We start from the raw sequence: 24298 nt of genomic DNA, 5'->3' as shown, positions 1-24298 counted from the left end.
ATCCCAGAAAGTGGGAAAAAGGCCGGATCCGAGGGTTTGATCCCTTCCTGATCCTGGGGGTGGGAAGGGGTCGAATCCAAGGGTTTGATCCTTTCCTGCATCCCAGAAAGTGGGAAAAAGGTGGGATCCGAGGGTTTGATCCCTTCCCCCAGCCCAGGGAGCGGGAAGAGGCCGGATCCAAGGGTTTGAACCCTTTCTGATCCTCGGGGTGGGAAGAGGCCAGATCCAAGAGTTTGATCCCTTCCCCCAGCCCAGAAAGTGGGAAAAGGCCGGATACGAGGGTTTGATCCCTTTCTGATCCTGAGGGTGGGAAGGGGCTGGATCCAAGGGTTTGATCCTTTCCTGCATCCCAGAAAGTGTGAAAAGGCTGGATCCGAGGGTTTGATCCCTTCCCCCAGCCAAGGGTGTGGGAAGAGGCCAGACTCAGGGGTTTGATCCCTTCTTGATCCTGGGGGTGGGAAGGGGTCAAATCCAAGGTTTGATCCTTTCCTGCATCCCAGAAAGTGGGAAAAAGGCCGGATCTGAGGGTTTGATCCCTTCCTGATCCTGGGGGTGGGAAGGGGTTGGATCCAAGGGTTTGATCCCTTCCTGATCCTGGGGGTGGGAAGGGGTCAAATCCAAGGGTTTGATCCTTTCCTGCATCCCAGAAAGTGGGAAAAAGGCCGGATCTGAGGGTTTGATCCCTTCCCCCAGCCAAGGGAGTGGGAAGAGGTCGGATCCAAGGGTTTGATCCCTTCCTGCATCCCAGGAAGTGTGAAAAGGCCGGATCCGAGGGTTTGATCCCTTTCTGATCTTCGGGGTGGGAAGAGGCCAGATCCAAGGCTTTGATCCCTTCCCCCAGCCCAGGGAGTGGGAAGAGGCCAGATCCAAGGGTTTGATCCCTTCCTACATCCCAGGGAGTGGGAAGAGGCCAGATCCACGGGTTTGATCCCTTCCTGCATCCCAGAAAGTGGGAAAAAGGCCGGATCCAAGGGTTTGATCCCTTTCTGATCCTCGGGGTGGGAAGAGGCCAGATCCAAGGGTTTGATCCCTTCCCCCAGCCCAGGGAGCGGGAAGAGGCCGGATCCACAGGTTTGATCCCTTCCTGCATCCCAGAAAGTGGGAAAAAGGCCTGATCCAAGGGTTTGATCCCTTCCTGATCCTGGGGGTGGGAAGGGGCTGGATCCAAGGGTTTGATCCCTTCCTGCATCCCAGAAAGTGGGAAAAGGCCAGATCCAAGGCTTTGATCCCTTCCCCCAGCCCAGGGAGTGGGAAGAGGCCAGATCCACAGGTTTGATCCCTTCCTGCATCCCAGAAAGTGGGAAGAGGCCGGATCCAAGGCTTTGATCCCTTCCTGCATCCCGGGCAGTGGGAAGAAGTCCTCCCATGGAAGGCTGGGTTTGCACAATTCAGGCTGAGGGCTCCTTCTCCGGCTCCCACCGCTCCTTGAGGACCCCTCAGGGCCGCGGTGGCTCCGTGCCCCTCTCGGGCAGCACCAGGACCGCGGGCAGGAGGCTCCCGTGGGGCTCCGGGAAGGGCCGCAGCTCCTTGGCCCCAAATCGCGGCGCGCCGGGGTCGGCCAGGAAGCGGAGGTGGAAACCACGGCCGAGGCAGTGGACGAGACCACCCAAGGCGGCACAGCTCAGCCCGGCCGGCTCGGGCAGGGGGTGGCTGCCACAGCCGTACCACAGCCGGGCGCTGCCGCTGCACCGCGACACGGCCACCTCGCTGCCCCCCACGCCGCGCCGCAGCTGGAAGCGGTACAGGAACCCGTGGGCGCTCACCAGCGCGGCCGTCCCCTCCTGGTCACCGACGGCCGGGCTGGTGGCCCAGCTGTCCCCGCGGGCGTCGTAGCGCAGCAGCAGCGAGCGCAGGGTGCCCCCGGTGACAAAGATGTCCCCGTGGCACGTGGCGGCCGCGTGCGCCACGGCGAAGGTGTCCCTGGGCAGGGCGGCAGCGAAGGCCCAGAGGTCGCGCCTGGGGTCGTAGCGCTCCACGGTGGCCAAACATTCACCCCCGATGGCGTAGAGGTGACCATCCAGGGCCAGCAGCTGGCAGCGCGGCCGCGCCTGGCGCAGGGGACAGATGTCACGCCAGCTGTCACCCAGGGGGTCGTAGCACAGCACGCGGCGAGAGGGGCTCCGCGCCCGGCCCGCGCCCTCCCAACCAGGCACCACAAACAGGTAATTGAACATGGAGCACACGGCACAGCCCCGCCCGGACACCTCGGCCGGCAGCTGGCACAGCTGGCACCAGCGATCCGCGTCCTCGTCGTAGTAGCAGAGGCGGCCGCGGCGGTGGCCGGGCTGGGCCGGGGGGACATCGGCCACCACCAGGCGCGGCCGCCCGCGGCTGCGGAGCGCCGGGAGCAGCTCCCGCTCGCCGGCGTTGAGGTGGTTGTAGATGGCCGGGGAGCGCAGCACCTGCAGGAGGTGGGCGCTCATCACCTGCAGCGCCGCGTCCCGCAGCGCCCGCAGCTGCTGCACCTTGGCCGTGTGCAGGACCTCGGAGCAGTTCCCCAGGTGCACCTGGCCGGGCTGCAACACCTGGGATGGTGATGGAACTTCACTGGGCAGCGGGAGCTGGGGGGTGCTGCCTTTCCAGCCGGGAGAAGGTGGCTCTGGAGGGTTCTCCCTGTCCTCCTGCGGAGCTGAGGAGGTGTCGGGATCAGGAATTTCCAGAGCCGGGTTCTCCCCCTGGGTTCCGGAGCTCTGCGGCGCTGCCTGGCCCCGCTGCCGGGATGTCCCCACAGGGACGAAGGGCAGGGACGTCCGCCTGGACACCGCCTCGGAGGTGGACTGCACGAAGTAGTCGTAGACTTTGCCCCGCAGGCCAGGCCTGGGCGGGCTGTCCTTGTCCTTGTCCTTGTCCCGGCGCTCTGGGATGAAGCTCTCCTCCACCTGGATCTTGGCCACCGAAGAGAAGCAGTAGGAGGTGTCCGAGCCGGCCTCGCTGGCCGTCAGCAGCAGCCCCAGGCTGGAGGTGACGCTGAGGGTCCGGACTGTCCCCGGGCTGCCCTCCCTGCTCCTCCCGGCTCCAGCCGGGTCCTGCTCCGTGCTCTGGGCACATCCATCCCCCTCTGTCCGGGCATCGCCAGTCCCTGGGGAGCGCCCGGAGCTCGGTGCAGCTGCGTCCGTCCCCGCGGGGCTGCTCCGGGTTGTGGCCACGGCCCCGGGGGCGTGAGAGCCCGGCTCGCTTCCCAGCAAAATTCCCGGCTCGCTTCCCACCTCGACTCCCGCCTTGCTTCCAAGATCACTTCCCAGCAAAATTCCCGGCTTGCTTCCCACTTCAGTTCCTGCGTTGTTTCCCGGTTTGCTTTCTGGTTCGCTTCCCTGCTCATTTCCCAGCTCGATTCCTGACTTAATTCCCAATTTATTTCCCAGCTCTTTTGCCTGCGCACTTCCCAGCTCATTTCCTGGCTTCGTTATCAATTTACTTCTTGGCTCACTTCCTGGATTATTTCCCGGCTTGATTCCCAATTTGCTTCTAGGCTGACTTCCCGGCTCTTTTCCCAGCTCACTTCCCAGCGCTCCCGTCCTGCTCCCGGGATCCCTCCCCAGCTCAACCCCTGCTTCGCTTTCTGATTTAATTCCTAACTTCCTTCCCAATTTCCTTCCCAACTCCCTTTCCATCCTTTCCGTACCCAGCGGGGCTTCCCTGGGAATCAGCCCCAGCTCCAAACCCACCTCCTCTCCTTCCTCCTCCTCCTCCTCATTCCTTGGAAAGCTCTGCTCCCCCCGGAGAGCCGCGTGCCGCATCCCGGGCCCATTCCCAGATTTGTGCCCCCCATCCCTCCTCCTCCTCCTCCTCCTCAGAGCCCCATCCCCATCCCGGTTTTCCCGCTGCTCTCCCGGCGGGATTTTTCCCGGGGGAGGCGAGCGGTTCCTGTAAAACCTGAAGGCCAGGGACAGGAGCAGCAGCGCGGCCGCCGACAGGAGCAGCTTCCCGGGCAGGGGCATGTCCGAGTGCCAGGCCGAGGGCACCCGCTGGGGCATTTTTCCATGCGGGAATGCCGAGGAGCCGATTAATGATTTGCCGGGAGAGGCCGGGCTGGGACAAGGTGACTTTGAGCGGGCAGAGCTGGCAGGAGGCTTCCGGAGGAGCCGAATGTTTGGGATGGGCTGGGCTCCAGGGAAAGGTGCAGCCCAGGGCCGGCTCTGTTGGCCTGGGAAACGGAGAGAGAGAGGCTCGGGGAAGGGCACAAAGTCAGGAAAAATATCCCCGGGGAGCTGCTTTTCTGCTGTGATGCTTTAAAAACAGTCACGCAGCGAAAAAAAAGGGAAAAAACAAAAAGTTGTGCTCAGAAAAGGCTCCTCATCCCTCGGTGCTCCCGGAAAAGAGAGGGAGCAGCAGCCGGGAGCCCTTTGGGCTGATGCCGAGCAGCTGCTCCGCGGCATGGCCGGGTGATGAATTCAGCGGCTGATTCCGTGATTAATTAATTCAGTGATTAATTAATTCAGCGGCCTTCGTTTGCCGCGCGCTGCCTAACGAGGGTTGACGGGAAAGGGCCCCGGAGCTTGTGGGGTCTCAAGAGGAGTTGGGAAAGGGGGGAAATCCCGGAGGTGGGCAGGAAATCCAGGCTGGAGTTCAGCTGGAAGGAATAAAAGCAGGGAGAAATTGGGGATGGGAAGGGTTGGGAGTGTTGTCATTCCTGAGGGATGCCGCACGGATCGGAGTCACCGTGGGGAAACTGAGGCACGGCAGGGCTGCGTTCTCCCCCTGGGAAGGCGCTGCTGCTGGTGGAGCTGCTCCTGGCCTGAATTCCAAAGATTTTGAGGAATTCTCGTCCTCACGACAACAAAGCTGGGACCACGGTGAGGGGGGAAAGGCGGGAGCCTGGGGAATGGCAGCGCTTCCCCCGCCGCCACGGGAACGGAGCTCAAAGGGATCCGACCCACGGGAACACCCGAGAGAGGCGGAAAAAAGCGAGAACCAAACCGCGGGTGGGTGGCAGCTCCTCTTTCCACTCAGGGATTCGCTCCCTGCTGGCTCCATCCCAATCCGGTGGGATTTTCCCCGGGGATGGACCCAGGGGATGTGGAGGGGGATGCGGGTGACGTGTCCCAGCCCGTGGGTGGCTGCGGTGGGAGGGGGCCTTGCCTTGCCAAGGGTCTCCAGGGGGAGGTGGGAGCTCAGGAATTCATCCCCGGTGTCCTCAACTTCCCAAAGCCAATCCCCACCAGCCACTTCCCGAGATTTTGGGATGGGGAGGAGCCTCTGAACCCCCTCGGGGCAGGTTCTCCTCCATCCCTGGCATGTGTTTCCCTCTGAGGTGTCTCCCTGCCCAGGCTGGGGTGCTGAAATTCCCGGGAAGGCTGAAATTCCTGTGGTGGAGGGTCCCCAGACCCTCCAGGGCTGCTCTCAGCCGGACAATCCCGTCATAAACACCAAAAAATGGATGGAAAGGCAGCACAGGAATGACCTCCCCGGGCGTGTTCGGCACTCAGGGATCCCTGTGTTCATCCCTGCTGGAAACATGGATCCACCAATGGAGGATATTTTATTTAGGATTAATTTAGGATATTTAGGGGAATATTTGGGATGCTGTCCGCTCCTGTGGGGAAACACAGCATAGAAAAGCTTGGGGGAATTAATATATTTCGCTTAAAATCTGGGGTTTGGAGCACGGGCGGTGTCGTGCATCCAAACCAGCGCCAGCCAAGCCCACCCAGCCCCTCTCCTCCATCCAGCTGGGGTCAGAGCCCCAAAATCCATCCATGGATTGGCCAAAACCTTGCGAAAAGGGGAATTTCTCCTGCCTGGAAAGCCGGGCGCTGCCGGAGCTAAGGAAGGAGGGATGCGTGTGGAGTCCGGGCACGCGTTCCGGGGCTCGGACCGGCAAAGATCCCGGCGCTTGGGAGCCGGGGAGGAAGAGGAGGAGGATGAATTATTCATGAGCTCGGCAGCCCCGTGAACCCAGCCGGCAAAGAGCTGACTTTCCTACAGGGCCGGAGCACGCCCGGTTCCTTCTATCCCAAAAAATCCACGGATTCCGCTGGATAAATTCCCCCTTTATCCCGTTTATCTGCGGTGTGAGGGGAGCGGGAGAAGCAGCGTTGACGTCTCGGCGCTTGTGACTCTAATTGAGCGTAATTACCTCTTCCAAATCTGCTGGAACCTTTTTCAAAGTCCCCCTGGAATTCGGGAAGGTCGATAACGCCGCTCCTCTGGGGTTTTCAGCTGCCGTCAGCCCCTCGCCAAGGCGCTGCGGTTTCGGTGGTGGGTTTTTTTTGGGTTTTTTTTATTCCGAGCTAATCAGATCTCCTCGGAAGGTTGTCAGGAGCGGATCTGTCAGCTCTCATCAATAATGGAACAACCTGAGCCGCTGTTTTCCCCTCCAGCCGCCTCCTGCATTATTCACTGCCGGCGCCTCAAACAACGGGATCGGGAATGGGGAGGGGGAAAAAGGGGGATAAATTGGGGTCCTCTGCAATCACTTGGAGGGAGAGGGGGAAAAAGTGGGATAAAATGGGGTCCTCTGCAATCACCTGGAGGGAGAGGATGGGGAGGGGGCGGGAGGTGAAGGTGGGTCCAGCACAGCGCGCGTGGCTCCCTTTGGTGGGGCTGTGGGATGGAATCCCTTTGTGACCCTCGTTTTGGCAGGAATTCAGAAAAACAGGCAGCAGCTCTGCCCCAAAATGGGGAGAAACTCCCAAATCCCCTCGCTCATCTGTCTGTGCTGGCACTCGGAAGGTCCCAGCCTCTGGTCGATCCATCCACGCCAGGAGATCCATCCCTTTTCCCAGGGATTTTCCCCAGAGCATCCCAAACTGGGGTGGGTTTGGGATGCAGCCACACCGAGCCCGGCGTTCCTGGGGACATCCCGGTGCTCCCGGTGGTGGCCCCGCCGCTGGAATTGCTCCTCGTTTCCACGGGAATGCTCCTCATTTCCACGGGTCTGGGCTAAACCCGCCGCATTTGCATTTAAATGGAGCTTCGGGCGGCTGGAAATGCTCGTTTTTCCAAGCGGGGAGGCGGAATGGCTGTTTCATCCCGGCCGTTGTTTAATTAGGGCGGGATGAGGCCGCTGGAGCGGCTCCGATCCCTGAGGAAGGGCCAGAAAGATCCATGGGCGTGGGGGGAAACTGAGGCAGGGAGAATTCCTGAAAAAACTGCGCTTCTTCTGAAAAAAACAAAGATTTTCTTCTCATCCGTGGAGGGAAGTGCAGACGTGATGGGATTGGGATGTTGGGCGTCATTCCTTTGGGATGGAATCGGAGCTGCTGATCCTCCCGCACATCCCAGCCAGCCCCGATCCAACTGCTCCCACTCCAAAGGGTAAAACTCTGGGATTTTGTATGGGAAGGAGCTCTGCCGTGGCTTCGTTTAGCTCCTCCGAGGCTGGCAACAGAGCAGGGAAAGGCTGGAATCTGCTTAATAATAATTAATCATCGCGGTGATAATGATGCTTAGCGCTCGTGCGGGGCTTTGGGAAGATGAGGCGCCGCGCGGCTGCCGAATAATCCTCCAGGATTGTGAGTTCCCAGAGGAAAAGGCTTGGGAGAACCCCATCCTTGGGATTCTTTCCCCACGGGACATCCCACGGGTGCTCCACAATGAGAAAAATAATCTGGAAAACTCCGTGATCGAGGCAAAGCCACCTGGATTTTGCCAGGAGGAGTCGTGTGGTGGGATTGACGCCATCCCAGGATGGGGCACCCCAGGAATGGCCAAATCCGGCCCGTTTCCATGGGGACAGCTGGCCACGAGGGATGGGACACGCTGCCCGCTCAAGTGTGAGCGCTGACATTTGGGGTCGGGAGCCGCCTGTCACTTGGCATTCCTCAGCCAGCCCGGGAATCCCACCGGATCAACCCAGTGATCCACAACTTTCCGGCTCCCGGCGGCGCCTCCGCGGCCTCGGAGGGCTGGGGACACGTGTGGGGCCTCACCCTGGGGAGACGAGGTCTGGAGCATCACGGGGCCATGGGAATGCCGCACTTGGGTTTTTTTCCAGGAAAATTTGGTCCTTGAATCCTCAAGTCCTCATGCTCCCCCTTCCAAGACTTTGCAAAGCCCCCAAGATGGAGCCGGGAACCCCAGGATGGTGCTGGGAACCCCGAGATGGAACTGGGAACCCTGAGATTGTGCTGGGAACCCCAAGATGGAGCTGTGAACCTCGAGATGGAGCTGGGAACCCCAAGATGGAGCTGGGAACCCCAATATGGAGCTGAGAACCCTGAGATGGAGCTGAGAACCCCGAGATGGAGCTGAGAACCCCGAGATGGAGCTGGGAACCCCAAGATGAAGCCAGGAACCCTGAGATTGTGCTGTGAGTCCCAAGATGGAGCTGAGAACCCTGAGATGGAGCTGAGAACCCCGAGATGGAGCTGGGAACCCCGAGATGGAGCTGGGTACCCCGAGATGGAGCTGGGAGCCCCAACATGGAGCTGTGAGCCCCAATATGGATCTGGGAACCCCGAGATGGATCTGGGAATCCCACCACAGTTAAAACATGAATTACGACCTTCTCCCAGAAGAGGTTTTTCTCTTTTTCCCTTTAATTCAACCATCTGAGGAAGCCAAGACACGGAAAGGGACCGAGACTGTCGAGAGTATAGAAAAAAAAGAGCGGGAGACCCGATGGCTGGAGGCAGGAGTGCCGGGAGGAGCCGGGCGGAGGTGGAGCAGGAGGAGGAGGAAGAGGAGACGAAGCTTCACGTGAGCTCCAGGATCACTGTCAGGGTGAGCGCCAAAACGAATCTGAAGCCGCAGTGGCCGGGAAGTGAACCTGGAGAGGAGGAAAAAAGGGATCAGGAGTTCATGGAGCTGTATCCCGACATTGGGGTTCAGAGCAGGACGGGGTTAGGAGGGGATTCCCCCCAAAACTTGGCCTGGGGGTTGGGTGGGGTCGGGTGGAGATGGGGTGGGAGCGTCTGAGGGGTCCCTCTTGGTATTCCTGAGGACAAGGGAGAGGGCTGGGAATGAGGCAAGGAGATGGGAAAGGGCCTGGAATGAGGTGAGAGGAGATGGGAAAGGGCCTGGGATGAGACAAGGAGATGGGAGAGGGCCTGGGATGAGGAAAGGAGATGGGAAAGGGCCTGGGATGAGGAGAGGAGATGGGGAATGGCCAGGAATGAGGAAAGAAGATGGGAAAGGGCCTGGGATGAGGCAAGGAGATGGGAAAGGGCCTGGGATGAGGAAAGGAGATGGGAAGGACCTGGAATGAGGAGAGGAGAGATGGGAATGAGGAGAGGAGAGATGGGAAAGGGCCAGGAATGAGGAAAGAAGATGGGAAAGGGCCTGGGAATGAGGCAAGGACATGGGAAAGGGCCTGGGATGAGGAGAGGAGATGGGAATGAGGAGAGGAGTGATGGGAAAAGGCCTGGAATGAGGTGAGAGGAGATGGGGAATGGCCAGGAATGAGGAGAGAAGATGGGAAAGGGCCTGGGATGAGGAGAGGAGATGGGAGAGGGCCTGGGATGAAGAAAGAAGATGTAAAGGGCCTGGGATGAGGAGAGGAGAGATGGGAATGAGGAGAGGAGAGATGGGAAAAGGCCTGGAATGAGGCAAGGAGATGGAAGAAGGCCTGGGGTGAGGCAAGGAGAGATGGGAAAGGGCCTGGAATGAGAAAAGGAGATGGAAAGGGCCTGGAATGAGGAGAGGAGAGATGGGAATGAGGAGAAGAGAGATGGGAAAGGGCCTGGAATGAGACAAGGAAAGATGGGAAAGGGCCTGGGATGAGGCGAGGAGATGGGAAAGGGCCTGGGATGAGACAAGGAGAGATGGGAAAGGGCCTGGGATGAGACAAGGAGAGATGGGAAAGGGCCTGGGATGAGACAAGGAGACGTGGCCCAGGGTCGGGGCCAAGGCAAGGCCAGGCCCTCTCCACACAGCCCTTCCCTCCCCAAGCACCTCCATGAAAATCCCGGTACCACCAGCACCGCTCACCGTTGGAGTCTTCTGGTCCTCTGGGAATATTCGGATTTTCTAACGGGAAACAAAGAGCAGAGAGACAATTTTAGTGGGGAGAACCAGGCGAGGGCCCGCGGAGGGCAGGGCAGGGCGTGGCGGGGCCGTACCGAAGACGATGAGGCGGGTGTGGGTGTCGGTGGAGCCCAGCGGGTTCTGGGCGGTGCAGCGGTACATGGAGCCGTTGAGCTCGGCCGGGACCCGCTCCAGCACCAGCTCCTTCCCGTCGTGCTCCGCGCTGCCGTCCAGGAGCCGGCTCCCCACCCGCGTCCACGTGAACAGCGGCTCCGGGAACACCTCGTTCTGCGGGGACAGGGGAGAGGGGAGGCAACGAGAAAAGGTGGAGATGAAATAGAGCAAAGCTGGAGATGAAATCTTCACATCCGGCTTGAGTTAGGCTTGGGGTTGGGGCTGGGGTTGGGTTTAGGTTTGAGCTTGAGTTTTGGTCTAGGTTTGGGTCTGAGTTTGGGTTTGGGTTTAGGTTTGTGTCTGAGCTTGAGTTTGGGTCTGGGTTTGGGGTTGGGTCTGAGTTTTGGTTTGGGTTTAGGTTTGAGTCTGAGCTTGAGTTTGGGTCTGGGTTTGGGGTTGGGTCTGGGTTTGGGCTTGGGTTTAGGTTTGAGTCTGAGCTTGAGTTTGGGTCTGGGTTTGGGGTTGGGTTTAGGTTTGGGTCTGAGCTTGAGTTTGGGTCTGGGTTCGGGTTTGGGTCTGAATTTGGGCTTGGGTTTGAGTTTAGGTTTTAGTCTGAGCCTGAGTTTGGGTCTGGGCTTGGGTTTGGGTCTGAATTTGGGTTTGGGTTTAAGTCTGGGTTTGTGTTTGGGTTTAGGTTTGAGTCTGAGCTTGAGTTTGGGTCTGGGTCTGGATTTGGGTCTTGGTTTGTGTTTGGGTTTGGGTCTGAGTCTGGGTTTGAGCTTGAGTTTAGGTCTGAGTTTTGGTTTGGGTTTGAGTCTGGGAATGAGTCTGAGTTGGGGTCTGAGCTGGATTTGGGTCTGAGTTTGGGTCTGAGCTTGAGTTTGGGTCTGAGCTTGAGTTTGGGTCTGGTCTGAGTTTGGGTCTGGGTCTGGCTTTGGGTCTGGGTTTGATTTTGATTTGAGTCTGGATCTGAGTCTTGGTTTGGGTTTGAGTCTGGGTTTGAGTTTGGGTCTGGGTCTCGATTTGGGTCTGAGTTTGAGTCTGGGTTTGAGCTTGAGTTTAGGTTTGAGTTTGGGTTTGGGTGTGAGTTTGGATCTGGTTTGACTTAGGGTCTGGGTTTGGGTTTGAGCTGAGTTTGGGTCTGAGCTTGAGTTTGGGACTGGGTTTGACTTTGGGTCTGAGTCTGGGTTTGAGTCTGGATCTGAATCTGGGTCTGGGTTTGAGTTTGGGTTTGGGTTTGAGTCTGGGAATGAGTCTGAGTTTGAGTCTGAGCTTGAGTTTGGGTCTCGATTTGGGTCTGAGTTTGGGTCTGGGTTTGACTTTGGGTTTGCGTCTGGATCTGAATCTGGGTCTGGGTTTGGGTCTGAGTCTGAGCCTGGGTCTGAGTTTGGTTTAGGATTTGGGTTTGGGTTTGAATATGGTCTGGGTTTAGGTTTGAGTTTGGGTTAGAAAGGACCTTTAAGCTCCTCCTATCCCACCCTGTGCCATGGGCAAGGACACCTTGCACTATCCCAGGCTGCTCCAAGCCCCACCCGACCTGTCCTTGGGCACTTCCAGGGTGGAACAGCCACAACTTTGGCCAACGCATCCCAACACAGGGACCGTGATGCCACCAAGGTCACCAAGCCAAGGCCACCCTTGGATCAAGGCTGTCCACCAGCCTCTGCAGCCGTGGGAACGCTGACCTGGAAGCCCTGCACCAGGATCCGCACGGTGTCCCCCACGCGCGCCCTCGTCGGGGTCATCGTGATCTTCGGACCTTTGGGAGCAACTGCACGGGAAGGGGACAGGAGGAGCCGTCAGCGCCGCGCGACATTCCCGGTGCTGTCCGTGGAGGGGTTAACGGGGCTCTGATGGATGATCCCAGCCAGGGGTGGCAGCCCAGGGGGTGACAGCTCCGGGATTGATGGCTGGGCTGAGTGACACCGGAATGACGGATGGACAGGCAGGGAAGGACCCGCCGGGTGGGAAAATGGGAAAAGTGTGAGGCTGATGGATGGCTGGGATGGGATGGGCTGATGGGAAGGAGTTATTTCCCAACACAGCCTTTCTCCGCTCGGAAAAAATGGCCAAAAAGGATCAGGTTGGTTTGAAGCCACAGAGATGGACACCTCAGAGGAACATTCCCAAAAATGTGGCCTTGGTGGGTCTCACCCAGGTGATGTTAGCACAGGGGACAGCCCCAAAGCCTGGCTGGCACAAAATCCCACAGACAGCACAGAAAAAACTGGGAATGCCTTTTCCCGTGCCAGGCTAGGGATGCTCCTCTGCTGGGATGGAGGGACACCACACAGGATCTGCCCCTGCTTCCTCCTGGGGCTGGGTGGGTGTCCCTGCTGGGCCAGAAGTGGGATGGGACATCCCAGGAGCTTCCTGGACTTCCATGGAAGGAGAAGGGGAAATGGGCAGCAGCAAGGCTGCGCTTTGGGTGTGTCACCGCTGTCCATCCAAGCTGTGTCATGGATGGGACGAAATGGACCTGGACACGACCCCGGCAGGACACAGAGGGACAAAGCCACCAGAGAGCTGTGGCAGAGGACACTGGAAGCCCTTGGAATGGCCATCCCTGCTCCAGGATGCTCTGCCTGGACACGCTGAGACCATGGACCGCTCTTTCCATGCGGGATGTGGCCCTCTGGAGCAGGACCAGGCAGGGTGTGCTGAAGGTGATCCCACCATGCCCTGATTGGGACCAAAAGGCAGCTTTGGGGCTGGTGTTGGGTTTAATGCAGCTTTTATTGGGAATATTTCTCTTTTATTGGGAATACCTTCTCTTTTATTGGGAATCTATATTTTATATATATCCATAGTGTGTATTTATACTGTGGATGTAGGGAAAGGGTTAACGGGATCTGCTGGGATGCTGCCCAAAAATCAGGAGTGGATGGGCACCCAAGGAGCTTCGGGAACACCTCCGGGAACAAGGAGAGCCCTGGATTTGGGGACTGGGCACGAAGTGGGCTGGGATTTGCTGATCCAGGTCTTGGACCTCCTGGGAAAGAGCAGCAAAGCCACGAGGTCTTGATCTTGGATCTAAACCCAAAGAGCTCCAGGAGGTGGGAAAACGTGGGATTTCCATACATTTTGGATGCTGGGGAAAAGATTTAATGCGAAGACATCGGGAAGCCAAGGAGAAGCTCTCCAGGAGATGATGAGGAGCCAAGTGCTCCACTTGGCCTGGAGCAAAGCCCAGGCTGCTCCACCTGGCTCGAGGCTGGGAGAGCCTTTCCAGAGGAGTGTCCTGAGGCTGGAAAACCCCGTGGAGAGCTCAGCTTCTTCCAGCAGGAGCCAGGGGAGGGGAGGGGAGCCCCAGGCAGGGGGAGAGATGGTGAAGGACCCATGGATCCCATGGTCACCTGAGGAGCTTCTGCTCTTCCAGGAGCCTGGGAATGTGGGGAGCCAAATTCCCTGGCTTTGATCCCATCAGCCTGTCACAGCCCCACGGGCAGGAGCCAAATCAGGAATTCCCTCCCTGGCAATTCCCACTGGGATGAGCTTTGTGGCAGTCAGTAAGGGTGGTGGGATGTCCTTGGATCTCCTGGGATTGGGATGGAAGGGACAGCTCCATCCCCAGCTCCTCTTCCTGCTCATCCCAACACAGATTCCCCAAAAATCCTTTTTATCCCAGCAAACATCACCCTCAACCCTGCCCAACCTGGAAAATCCCTTCTCCTGCCTGATGGACATCCCAGATTCCCTCCTCTCATCCCAGGTTTTGTGGAGCCTTGGAATCACCACCTCAATCCCAATGCAGCCCCGTGGGATCCCTGAAAACCCCCCAAAAGAAAAGGAAAAAAACAAAAGGGGAGAGAAAATGGGTGAAAGGAAAGCAAAACATGTGGAATGAAAACAGAAAAAACAAAAAAAAAAACACTGGGGAAAAGCCCAGAAAAATGGGAGGGAAAGTGACAAAGTAAAGAAGCCAAAATGGAAAAAAAAAGTAAAACAAAAGTCAAAAATGGGATAAAAATAAAACACAGGGGGGGAAACGGAAAGAAAAAAAAATTGAGAAAAAAGTAAAAAAAAAAACCTAAAAGGAAAAAGCAAGAAAAGAAAGAAAATCAGGCCAAAAATGGCAAAAAGGCAAAAAAAAATTAAAAAGGCCAGAAATGGATGGAAAAGGCAAAAAATGGGAGGAAGAGGCCAAAAAATAGAGAGAAAGAAACAACAACAACAAAAAAAAAAACCCAAAAAAAACAGAGAAAAGTGAAAACACTGAGAGAAAAGCCAAAAAAAAAAAAAAAAAAAAGAAAAAAAATCCCCCAAAACGGACAAAAGTGCCTAAAACTGAGGAGAAACCCCAAATGCGTTGGCTTACCCAGCGTGACCTCCGACTGCATGGGCATGGAGAGCGCCGGGTGCTTGACCTCGCAGCTGAACAGGGCCTCGTTGTCGATTTGGGGGTTCAGGGTCCACGTGAGGGTGGCCCGGGCCTCGACGGTGCCGTCGCTGACGGGCGCGTGCGTGTGCCGGAAATAATAGATGGGCTCGGCCATGTGCACCCAGCGCGGGAATTCCCGGCTCACCACCGTCTCGGGAATGCTTTCCGTCACCGAATCCCGCTCGGCCGCCAGCCCCCGCGGTGGATCCGCCGTGGGGAAGGGGTTTCCCATTCCCAGCTCGCCCTCGGCCGCCAGGGATTTCGGCAACTTGGTGTCGTCCAGGTCGCGGTGCAGGAGGTTGCGGGGGGCCCAGCTGCTGGCGCCGGCCGGCGGCTCCGGCAGCGGGGTGGCCTCGATGGGTTCCCCGTCCCGCTTGAAGTACACCTGGAGGGGACAGAGGGGACAGAGAGTGTGGCAGGGGTGTCCCCAGCATCCCTTCGGATGGAACCTGCGGACCTTTCTTCACTCCCAAATCCTGAAGGTTTGGTTCATTCTGTGCTCCCAGATCCCAAAGGTTTGGTGCATTCTCTCCCAGATCCAAAGGTTTGGTTCATTCTCTCCCAAATCCCAGAAGTTTGGTTAATTCTCTCCCAAATCCTGAAGGTTTGATTCATTCTCTCCCAAATCCCAGAAGTTTGGTCCTTTCCCCACTCCCATATCCCGAAGGTTTGGTTCATTCTGTGCTCCCCTATCCCAAAGGTTTGGTTCATTCTCTCCCAGATCCCAAAGGTTTGGTTCATTCTCTCCCAGATCCCAGAAGTTTGGTTCATTCTCTCCCAGATCCCAAAGTTTTGTTTAATTCTCTCCCAAATCCTGAAGGTTTGGTTCATTCTCTCCCAAATCTCAGAATTCTGGTCCTTTCCCCACTCCCAAATCCTGAAGGTTTGGTTCATTCTCTCCCAAATCCAAATGTTTGGTTCATTCTCTCCCAAATCCCAGAATTTTGGTTAATTCTCTCCCAAATCCTGAAGGTTTGGTTCATTCTCTCCCGAATCCCAGAAATTTGGTTCATTCTCTCCCAGATCCCAAAGGTTTGGTTCATTCTCTCCCAAATCCCAGAAGTTTGGTTCATTCTCTCCCATATCCAAAGGTTTGGTTCATTCTCTCCCAAATCCCAGAAATTTGGTTCATTCTCTCCCAAATCCCAAAGGTTTGGTTCATTCTCTCCCAAATCCCAGAAGTTTGGTTAATTCTCTCCCAAATCCTGAAGGTTTGGTTCATTCTCTCCCAGATCCCAAAGGTTTGGTTCATTCTCTCCCAAATCCCAGAATTTTGGTCCTTTCCCCACTCCCATATCCTGAAGGTTTGGTTCATTCTGTGCTCCCCTATCCCAAAGGTTTGGTTCATTCTCTCCCAGATCCCAAAGGTTTGGTTCATTCTCTCCCAGATCCCAAAGGTTTGGTTCATTCTTTCCCAGATCCCAAAGGTTTGGTTCATTCTCTCCCAAATCCCAGAAGTCTGGTTCATTCTCTCCCATATCCAAAGGTTTGGTTCATTCTTTCCCAAATCCTGAAAGCTGTGTTCTCTCTCTGCTCCCAAATCCCAAAGATTTGGTTCATTCCCTGCTCCCAGATCCCAAATATCTGGTTCGTTCCCTGCTCCTGAATCCCAAAGGTCTGGTCCTTTCCCCACTCCCAAATCCCATGATCTCCATGGAAAGATGGGATCTGGGGAGCGGGTTTGGCCTGATGGAAGAGCACAAGGATCTGGTGGATTTTATAGAGGAGGTGTTGGGTTATTCCGTGTGCCAGTGGGAGGGATGATCCCGCCCGAGTCTCACCAATGGCGCGGGCTTCCCGCCGGACACCACGCACACCAGGGTGAAGTTCTGCGCCTGGTAGCGGCTGAAGGGCGCCGGGGTGTCCGCAGCCAGCACCGAGATGGACGTTGGGGGAGCTGCGGGGGCAGAGCCGGGAGGTCAGCACAGAGTCCTCAACACCCCCCATGCCATCCTCATCCTTCATCTTCATCCCCATTATCATTCCCATCCCCATCCTCATCCTTGTTCCCATTCCCATGCCCATCTTTGCTCCCACCCCATCCATTCCTTGTCCCTATCCCTATCCATGTCTCATCCGCATCTTCATATCCATTCCCATCCCCATGGGCATCCTCATCCCTCTCCCCACACCATCATCACCCTCATCCCCATCCCTGTCCTTGTCCCTATCCCTGTCCTTATCCTTGTCCATGTCCCTGTCTTTGTCCCCATCCCCATCCGATCCTCATCCCTGTCCTTGTTCCCATCCCATCCCATCCCCATCCCCATCCCCATCCTCATCCTCATCCCATCCCCATCCCATTCCCATCCGCATCCCTGTCCCTGTCCTTGTCCCCATTGCATCCCTATTCCCATGCCCATCTCTGTCCTTGTCCATGTCCCTGTCCTTGTCCCCATCCCATCCCCACCTCCATCTCCATCCCCATCCCCATCTCTGTCCTTGTCTCCATCCCATTCCCATCTCCATTCCCATCCCCATTCCCATCTCCATCTCCATCCCCATCCCCATCCCTGTCCTTGTCTCCATCCCATTCCCATCTCCATTCCCATCCCCATTCCCATCTCCATCTCCATCCCCATTCCCATTCCCACCTCCATCCCCATCCCCCTCCCCATCCCCATCCCCATCCCTGTCCTTGTCCCCATCTCACTCCCATCCCATTCCCATTCCCATTCCCATTCCCATTCCCATTCCCATTCCCATTCCCATCCTCATCCCATCCCCATCCCCATTCCCATCCTCATCCCTATCCTTGTCCATGTCCCTGTCCTTGTCCCCATCCCATCCCATTCCCATTCCAATCCCCATTCCCATCCCTATTCCCATCCCCATCCCTATCCCTGTCCTTGTCCATGTCCCTGTCCCTGTCCCATCCCATCCCATCCCATCCCATCCCATCCCATCCCATCCCATCCCATCCCATCCCATCCCCATCCCCACCCCGAGGATGGCAGAACGATCCCAATCCCCGCTGTTCCCGCACCCTGAGACCCGCAGTGGTTCTCCCTTGATCCCGATCCCAGCGCTCACCCATCACGTTCAGGAACACGTTCCCGGAGGCCAGGACCACCTTCTCCCGCGTGGCTCGGTCGTAGATCCCCACGTGGCACTCGTAGGGACCGTTGTCCGAAATCCGGACCTCGGGAAGGCTGCGGAGGAGGGACAGCGCTCACCACTCCATCCCGATCCCGTTTTCCCGTGGGATTGATGGGTCAGCACCCGGATAGCACGGCGTTGGACAGGGATCAATAAACTCTTAATAACTCCAAAGGCTGCAGGAGGAGCTCGGGAATGATTTAGCAGCCGGAGTTCCCCGGCACTGACAGCTCCTCCGGGGAGAAGGAATTGTTATTGGAAGGAGACGTGGATGGAGCACAAATCCATGACCACAGACATCGCCTTCCCCTGGAGAGGGACACCGGCCCTGCCAGGCCACTCCAGCACAGTAAATCCCAAATTCCGAGTGAACCCGGAGCCCTCATCGATCCACCTTTTATCAGAAGGCTTTTGACAGACTTGGGAAAAACAGGAAAGGAGTTGGATCCATGTTGCAGGAGCTGGGAATGCTTGGGAGGCTGCACAGGAGTCACTTGGCTGATGGGCAGCAGCCCAGTTCCCTGGCCAGCAGCATCCCACCTTCCTGCTCCTCAGAATCCCACCTTCCTGCTCCTCACCATCCCACCTTCCTGCTCCTCACCATCCCACCTTCCTGCCCCTCACCATCCCACCTTCCTGCTCCTCAGAATCTCACCTTCCTGCTCCTCAGAATCTCACCTTCCTGCTCCTCAGAATCCCACCTTCCTGCTCCTCAGAATCCCACCTTCCTGCTCCTCACCATCCCACCTTCCTGCTCCTCACCATCCCACCTTCCTGCTCCTCAACATCCCACCGTCCTGCTCCTCACCATCCCACCTTCCTGCTCCTCACTATCCCACCTTCCTGCTCCTCAGCATCCCACCTTCCTGCTCCTCAGCATCCCACCTTCCTGCTCCTCACCATCCCACCTTCCTGCTCCTCACCGTCCCACCTTCCTGCTCCTCACCGTCCCACCTTCCTTCTCCTCACCATCCCACCTTCCTGCTCCTCACCATCCCACCTTCCTGCTCCTCACTATCCCACCTTCCTGCTCCTCAGAATCCCACCTTCCTGCTCTTCAATATCCCGCCTTCCTGCTCCTCACCATCCCACCTTCCTGCTCCTCAGAATCCCGCCTTCCTGCTCCTCACCATCCCACCTTCCTGCTCCCCAACATCCCACCTTCCTGCTCCTCACCATCCCACCTTCCTGCTCCTCAGAATCCCGCCTTCCTGCTCCTCAGTATCCCACCTTCCTGCTCCCCAACATCCCACCTTCCTGCTCCTCACCATCCCACCTTCCTGCTCCTCAGAATCCCACCTTCCTGCTCCTCAGTATCCCACCTTCCTGCTCCCCAGCATCCCACAGTTCTGATCCCCAGAATCCCACTTTTCCAGTCCTCCCTGTCCCACCTTTCTTATCCTCATCATCCCCCCTTTCTGCTCCTCACAATTCCACTTTCTTGCTCCACAGCATCCCACCTTGTTGATCCTCAGGATCACACTTTTCTGGCCCTCAGAATCCCACTTTTCTGGCCGGCAGCATCCCACTTTTCCATTCAGCAGCACCATCCCATCCCACAGTGCCAGATGGCACCACCCCACCTTCCCAGATGGCAGCACCATCCCGCCTCTCCAGCTGGGACCATCCCACATTTCCAGCCAATATTCCATCCCACCTTTCCAGCTGGGAGCATCCCACATTTCCAGCCAATATCCCATCCCACCTTTCCAGCTGGGACCATCCCTCCTTTCTGGTCTATGACTTCCTACCTCCCTGGCTGGAATCACCATCCCAACTTCTCCAGCCGGAAACATCCCACATTTCCAGCCGGGCAGCATTATCCCACCTCACTGGATGGTGGCATCCCGCCTCTCCAGCTGGGAAGCATCCAACATTTCCAGCTGGCATCATCCCACCTCACCACCTGGAACCATCCAGCCTTTCTGGTCGGAAGCGTTATCCCGCTTCTCCAGTTGGCATCATCCCACCTCACTGTCTGGAAACATCCCACCTTTCCAGTCGGAAACGTTATCCCACCTCACTGGCCGGAAGCATCATCCCATTTTTCCAGCTGGAAACCTCCTTTCCTGCTGAAAGCATCCCACCTTTCCACTCGGAAGCATAATCCCACCTCACTGGATGGTGGCATCCCGCCTCTCCAGCTGGAAGCATCCAACCTTTCCAGTTGGCATCGTCCCACTTCACCTCCTGGGATCATCCGGCCTTTCCAGTCGGAACCATTATCCCATTTCTCCAGCCGGAAACATCCCGCCTTTCCAGTCGGAACCATTATCCCACCCCACCATCCAGAAGCCTCATCCCGCTTTTCCAGCAACATTCCGTCTTTCCAGCTGGCACAGCCATCCCACCGTTGTGGAGAAGAACATCCCAGCACCATCCCTCCTCTCTGCCTGGCAGCATTCCCTCTTCCAGGAGATCCATCCCTCCTCTCCAGCAGCCTCATCCCACCTCATCCATCCCATGTGGACGCAATTCCCACATGGAGCACCCCGGTTAAAAATCCCGCTCCGGGAAATTTTCCCTTCCGGAGGAATTCCAGCTGGTTTTTCCCCTCTCCCAGCCCCTGGCTGCCTTCCCGCTCCAAGGATCCCCCTGGAAGTGAACATTCCCTCCTTTCCATGGATACAACGCTTCCAACCGCGGCTCCGCCATCTGTTCCAGCTCTGATTATCCATGCACGGATCAGGAATCTCCCGTTAGCCGCACTTTGGAGCAGCTCCGATCCCGCTCCAGCATTTTTTGAAGGATTCCTTTGGATTTGCACGCGGATTTTGGGGCCTGACTGGCTCCATTCAGTGTTCCCAAGGATGGGAGACAGGGAACAACCGCTCCTGGAAAGGCAAAAACTCCCTGGCGCATCTTTGAGTCGGGAATACAGGAAAAAAGGGATTAGGGAATTCCTAAAGGGGCGCCGTAGGACCAGGGTGGGATTTTAATCAAGGGAAAGGGAAAAAAAATCTGGATTGGAGGTATTGGATCTTTCCCAGCTTTGATCTTCACAGCACAGAGCCGGAATGGAAAGAGGCAGAGCCGGAGCGCCTGGGCCGCGCTGATAAGGCCGGGAAAACGCTGATAAGGAACCGGGAAAACGCTGATAAGGCCGGGAAAATGCTGATAAGGCCGGGAAAACGCTGATAAGGAACCAGGAAAACCCAGATGTGGCCAGTTCCTCCCGGGATAACATTCTCTGGGATGGTTCCGCCTGGGATAACCCCGATCATGAGCGGGAAAATGCTGATAAAGCTGGCTCCAGCCGGGAAAACGCTGATAAGGATGGTTCTGCCTGGGAAAACGCTGATAAGAAACTGGGAAACGTGGATGTGGCCGGCTTCTCCCGGGATAATTCCCCTGGGACAGTTCTGCTCGGGAAAACACTGATAAGGACCTGGAAAATACTGATAAGGACCGGGAAAACACTGATAAGGACCAGGAAAACACTGATAAGGACCAAGAACTGGGATAACCCTGATAAAGACTGGGATAACGCTGATAAGGACGGGTCCTCCTGGGATAAAACTCCTTGGGATGGCTCCAGCTGTGCCCAAACCACGGCAAAGATTCCCAAAATAAGAGAGAATAAATAGATGGAAAAAGGGAGAATGAACTGGATGGGAAATGCTTCCCAAACCCTTCCCAGGCTTGCCCCAGTTCTTTGGGAGAGCCCAAAATCAGGCAGGACTTTCCCAAAAAAAAAGCCAGTGACTGGGAAAAGCAGCTCTGGGAATGATCTCCTCAGGCTGGTTCCTGTTTTCCTTGGAAATAAAAGGCCATGCCGTGAAAACCCTTTTCCTGTCGACATCTCCCGGCTCCACGCCCGATTTCCCGACCATTCCCGAGGCTTTCGAGCGCCTGGTGCTGGGGCGGAGGAATTTTCTGCTCCCAAATTCCATTTGTTCTACAACATGTGGAGAAAGGGAGGAAAACGGAGCCCTGGAGCCAGGAGAGCGAGAGCTTTTCCTCGCCAGGTCCGGGAAATATTCCGTGAGCAGGGAATGGGGGATTCCCTGTTCTCCTTCTCCAGGGATGCTGGTGAACCCCGTTCTGTCCACAGGGAATGTTTGATCCTTGTTCCTGCTCCAGGGATTCTCCTGATCCCTCATTCCATGCACAGGGAATGTTTGGTCCTTGTTCCTGCTCTGGGGATTCTCCTGATCCCTCATTCCATGAACCAGGAATGTTTGGTCCTTGTTCCTGCTCCAGGGATTCTCCTGATCCCCCATTCCATGAGCAGGGAATGTTTGATCCTTGTTCCTGCTCTGGGGATTCTCCCAGTCCCTCATTCCATGAGCAGGGAATGTTTGGTCCTTGTTCCTCCTCCAGGGATGTTCCTGATCCCCCATTCCATGAACTGGGAATGTTTGGTCCTTGTTCCTGCTCCAGGGATTCTCCTGATCCCTCATTCTCTCCACAGGGAATGTTTGATCCTTGTTCCTGCTCCACGGATGCTCCTGATCCCTCATTCCATGCACAGGGAATGTTTGATCCTTGTTCCTGCTCCAGGGATTCTCCTGATTCCTCATTCCATGCAAAAGGGAATGTTTGATCCTTGTTCCTGCTCCAGGGATTCTCCTGATCCCTCATTCCATGAGCAGGGAATGTTTGGTCCTTGTTTCTGCTCCAGAAATTCTCCTGATCCCCCATTCCATGAGCAGGGAATGTTTGGTCCTTGTTGCTGCTCCAGGAATTCTCCTGATCCCCCATTCCATGAGCAGGGAATGTTTGATCCTTGTTCCTGCTCCAAGGATTCTCCTGATCCCTCATTCCATGAACCAGGAATGTTTGATCCTTGTTGCTGCTCCAGGGTTTCTCCTGATCCCTCATTCCATGCACAGGGAATGTTTGAGCCTTGTTCCTGCTCTGGGGATTCTCCCAGTCTCTCATTCCATGAACTGGGAATGTTTGGTCCTTGTTCCTCCTCCAGGGATTCTCCTGATCCCTCATTCTCTCCACAGGGAATGTTTGATCCTTGTTCCTGCTCCACGGATGCTCCTGATCCCTCATTCCATGCACAGGGAATGTTTGATCCTTGTTCCTGCTCCAGGGATTCTCCTGATTCCTCATTCCATGCAAAAGGGAATGTTTGAGCCTTGTTCCTGCTCTGGGGATTCTCCCAGTCTCTCATTCCATGCACAGGGAATGTTTGATTCCTCATCCCATGAATTCCTCCCGTGGGCACAGGAAATGTTTTAATCCAGTTTAATTCCCTGATTTTCCCAGCTGGAGGCAAGCGACGGCCGAATCCCGAGGGAAGCACTGGATTTGCAGCTGGATTTACAGCCCCGAGCCAGGGATGTGAAATTCCTGCCTGGGGCTGCCAAAACCTTCTCCACACAGGAATCAGGAATTTGTTCAACATCCGAGGAGCAGCTCCGTGGATCCAGGGAGACCAAACACAGGGATGGAGCAACTCCGGAGCATCCTCAGAGCATCCATGGAGCATCCCCAGAATCCCCAGAGTATCCCTGGAGCATCTCCTGAACATCCCTGGAGTATCCCTGGAGCATCTCCTGAACATCCCTGGAGTATCCCTGGAGCATGTCCTGAACATCCCTGGAGCATCCCCAGAGCATCCCTGGAGCATTCCTGGAATATCTCCAGGACATCCTCTGAGTAACTCTCGAGTATCCCGAGCATCCTCTGACATTCCTGAGTAACCTTGAAGTATCTCCTGACCTACCTGAACATCCCCATGAGCATCCCAAACTTCTCCTGAATATCCCTGGAGTATCCCATGAGTAACCCCCGAGTATCCTCTGAGTAATCCCTGAGCATCTCCCTGATCATCCCAAACTTCTCCCGAGCCTCTCCTGAGCAGCTCCTGAGGCTCCTCCTGATCCATCCCATAATATTCCCTCCCCACCCCTGTTTTCCCACCCTTTTCCCGCCCTAAATCCACATCCATTCCTTTTCCTTAAGGATAAAAAACAACTCCAGACGTAGCGGGGAGAAACGGCAAAAACCACCCCAAAAATTCCCGAGGATTGGGAATTGGGGTTTCCCACTTCCCACGGGATGTGCCCAGCCCTTCCCAGGACATTCCAGATATTTCCAGGTGGAAATCCTCCCGCGACTGGAGGAAATCCTGGTTTTTCTTACCCCCCCATGCCGGGAAAAACCAGCTGGGACAATCCGACCAGGAAATTCTCATTTCCCGAGGAAACGAGGCTGGAAAGAAACCAGGAGGAAGGGAAATTTCATCCCAGTTTTTTTCCCTTTGGATAAAGCCTCTCCTGACCTTTTTTCCAAGCTCCAGTGTCGGTTTTAGAGCAGCGGGAATGGAGCAGGTGCGGAATCAGGAATAAACCTGGAATTCTGGAAGTGATTCCCGCTTGGAATAAAAGCAAGGAGACGCTCTCGTGCCTGTTTTATAAATAAATATGGATCTGTTTTCCCAATTTTCCCAAGTTTTGGATTTCTCTGCCCATTCCCACCTCTAAAAATCCCCGTTTTTCCCACCTTTTCCCTGAGAATCATCAGGAAAACGGGAACACCCCTTGGATGGGGGCGGGTTCTGCTGGAATTCTTCCAATGGGGTCAAAAATAGGGAAAAAAAAAATTCCTAAAAATTTGCACGGATAGGGAAAAAGGACTCACCGCACGGTGGATTGGTAAACGAGGTCTTCCCGCTTCCGGTAGTTTTCCATCTGGGAGAAGTTGGTGGAAAACATGGCATCGAAGGTGAAGATCTTCTGCTTGATGGTGCCGCCGTCAGTGACCTGCGGGAAACAACCCCCGTGTCCCAAATTTGGGAATTTTGGGCCCTTTTTGGAATATTTCAAAGGGTTTTTATTCCGA

General features: G+C 56.2%; 2 protein-coding genes across 3 annotated transcripts in view; both read right to left on the bottom strand.

Moving 5' to 3' along the window:
- Window positions 1–1373: 1373 nt before the first annotated feature.
- Window positions 1374–4121, bottom strand: KLHDC7A (kelch domain containing 7A). The gene has a single exon (XM_030289338.4). It carries the CDS (start codon window positions 3972–3974, stop codon window positions 1437–1439), a length of 2538 nt encoding a protein of 845 aa, XP_030145198.4. The 5' UTR covers window positions 3975–4121; the 3' UTR covers window positions 1374–1436.
- A 4341-nt stretch (window positions 4122–8462) lies between these two features.
- The window catches only part of IGSF21 (immunoglobin superfamily member 21), a 46497-nt gene continuing 30661 nt past the window's right edge, over window positions 8463–24298 (bottom strand). For both annotated transcript variants that reach the window (XM_032752191.3, XM_072917376.1), the window contains exons 3-10: window positions 24098–24219; window positions 17435–17553; window positions 16183–16298; window positions 14339–14786; window positions 11706–11791; window positions 10002–10194; window positions 9871–9909; window positions 8463–8710 (exon numbers count right to left, since the gene is read on the bottom strand). In XM_032752191.3, the coding sequence (XP_032608082.3) occupies window positions 8637–8710; window positions 9871–9909; window positions 10002–10194; window positions 11706–11791; window positions 14339–14786; window positions 16183–16298; window positions 17435–17553; window positions 24098–24219 (1197 nt within the window). In that variant the 3' untranslated portion in view covers window positions 8463–8636. The remainder of the gene's footprint in view (window positions 8711–9870; window positions 9910–10001; window positions 10195–11705; window positions 11792–14338; window positions 14787–16182; window positions 16299–17434; window positions 17554–24097; window positions 24220–24298) is intronic.

This window comes from Taeniopygia guttata, chromosome 21, assembly GCF_048771995.1.
Source record: "Taeniopygia guttata chromosome 21, bTaeGut7.mat, whole genome shotgun sequence".
NCBI lineage: Eukaryota > Metazoa > Chordata > Aves > Passeriformes > Estrildidae > Taeniopygia > Taeniopygia guttata.
The sequence above is the reverse complement of the archived record's forward strand: the minus strand, read 5'-3'. Positions and strand labels throughout refer to the sequence as shown.